Raw genomic sequence first — 2,423 nt, forward strand, 5'->3', positions numbered from 1 at the left:
CCCCTAGGCACGCGCCTAGAGAATATGCTCCGACGAGGTTGGCACTCTCAACCTCGGGCAATGCAGGCGAGAGAACCGCCTATGTACTCTCTCGCTGCCGGACTCTCGATCGAGACAGACGTCGCGATCCTACGCTCTCGAAGTGAAGTCGAATAAAGTTGTTCTGTTACATACACGAGTTTATCACTATCGATAAAAAGTCTCCCAGCGGTTCTGTGCAGAGTAGGCTGCATCTTGGTTCCGCATTTATCCGCGGGACCCTTAAACCTACAGGTTCACTTCACTCCGCGGCACACTTAACCTCACAAATTCCCACGTGGGCGTAATCCCATTCGAACTGTTGTATAGAAAAGAGAATTGCGAAACGTTCTTGTTAAATCCCTCGAAACTACCGCTAGAAGATTATCTAGAAGGCATATCTAATACCTAAAACCGGTCTCTTCAGATATACAAGGTGGCGCTGGAGGTGATCTTCAAAGTGGTCCCGACGATCCTGCTGGCGAACTTCAACCTTCGCATAATGATAGCCTACAAACGATCCTGCCAACGTCGCAGGAGGACGACGCTCTCGAGAACCGCCAGCAACGACAGAGACGCGAGAATATTCGCGGAGGAACGAAGGTTGATGCTTCTGTTGGGCAGCACCAGCATCCTGTTCCTCCTCTGCGTCAGCCCGATGGTCATTCTGAACGTGACGTTGCGGGAGAGCATTCTCAGCCACTATCCTTACCAGGTCGGTCACCGCGTTTAATAGACTTTGCGTTCGCTTTGACGAGGAACCGGTGTTCCGACCAAAGTTTCACTCGAACCGTTCTGCCCTCGCTTTTCCAGGCGTTCCGGGCGTTTGCGAACATGATGGAGGTGATCAATTACTCGATGACGTTCTACATCTACTGTCTGTTCTCGGAGGACTTCCGGAACACCTTGCTCCGAGCGTTGCAGTGGCCCTGGGGACACAACCGCCGGAACGGACGGCGTCTACCGATGGAACGTTCTCCCCAGCCGAGGCCCACGATCAGAACCACAAACTCGTCGACGACCATCACCGTTGCCGCTACCAGCCATCTCGACAGAGCCAACGTTTAGGCGATGTAGCGGTACGCGATTCGCATCGCAAGATGTTAGAGTTGACCGCCTGCAGATGTTAGGGTCTAAGGTAATGAAACCTACCCTGACTTTTGCAGGATGGCAGAAATTATTTTATTTCCGAATGACTTTACGGGTGTAGAAAATTAAACTACCCCATCATAAACGTTGCCAGCCGAGTACCGCTGGGCCTGTCCGACCGTGCGGCACGCGCGGTCCCGACAGGACCTTTTTTTCCAAACATTTGGCGACCACCTTTGCCAGTGACCATAAATTTCGCGGACCAAAACGATTTGCGTGGGCGGCGACGAGACGTTTCGCTCGCGTTCGACGGCACTGTCTAATATGAATTGTAATCCGTAACGTCCCCTGGGCGATCCCCACGGAGCCTCTCGAACGCGAACTCGAAACTTGCTTAAGAATTTCGAAAATGAACGCATCGACCTGTTTTTAACCGCTCGATTTTTATATCGACGTGCACGCTGGACTTTGTTTGAAATCTTTATTATCGACCAACCGGTTGAACTCCCCGAGTTTAAGTTTACGACCGTGTTCAGCGCACCGTAATTTATCGAGCGTGCGTACCATTGTCTTCCGGGAAGTTACACCACTACTTTTCAAGCCTAGATAGAACTCTTTAGCGCCGTTCGTTTTCACGTGGTATTTCTTTGTGCGTAAAAACAAGGCTGAAGGGTGCATCGACCCCTGCTGAATTTTTCATAACCACTTACACAAGTCTAGAGTTGAATAATTTAGCGAGTACGTACGCAATTACGTTCGGGGAAACTCTCCCCTATGTTTCGAACCTGCATGAAACGTTCTGCCGTTTCCAGTCGTCGCGCGATACCTTTCGAGAATGACTAGCCTCGAACGTAATTCCGACTGAGTTCCTCGATTTAATTCCATTTCCGAATTTGCGTTCCAAACGGGAACGTCCTGTGTCGCCCAATGGACGTCAGAGATTGGCGGAAGAGCGTTTAACAATTTGTCGGACAGTGCAATCGAATAATCGCGCGCGGGGCGCAAGCAAACGCGACTGCCGACGTGTGTGCGCGCGAAAAACTTGCTACACACGGCTAATTTAAGTTATCATTATTCGTGTATAGATGTATTAAATTCATGTAATGAATAATTCATGTAATGAATGTAGGATCTCGGGAAAAACGAGGGCACCGCCGCCGGGAATCGAACCCGCGACCTCACTGGTGGTAGCCGATCGACTAACGCGCTCACCCACGGAACCCTCCCGTTCTTCCCGATCTCCTACATACTTTTGGTCTGGGGGTCCTGATCCCACATGAATGTAGAGAAACTGACTGAATGAAAGGTATTTATTC

General features: G+C 50.4%; 1 protein-coding gene across 1 annotated transcript; it reads left to right on the forward strand.

Annotated features, from left to right (window-relative positions):
* Positions 1-491: 491 nt before the first annotated feature.
* On the forward strand, positions 492-1,548 carry LOC143364100 (putative G-protein coupled receptor B0563.6). The gene is made up of 2 exons (XM_076804604.1): positions 492-733; positions 832-1,548. The coding sequence occupies exons 1-2, from the start codon at positions 521-523 to the stop codon at positions 1,084-1,086; spliced, it is 468 nt and encodes a 155-aa protein (XP_076660719.1). The 5' UTR covers positions 492-520; the 3' UTR covers positions 1,087-1,548.
* Positions 1,549-2,423: the final 875 nt, after the last annotated feature.

Source organism: Halictus rubicundus, unplaced genomic scaffold (genome assembly GCF_050948215.1).
Source record: "Halictus rubicundus isolate RS-2024b unplaced genomic scaffold, iyHalRubi1_principal scaffold0264, whole genome shotgun sequence".
NCBI classification, from domain to species: Eukaryota; Metazoa; Arthropoda; class Insecta; order Hymenoptera; family Halictidae; genus Halictus; species Halictus rubicundus.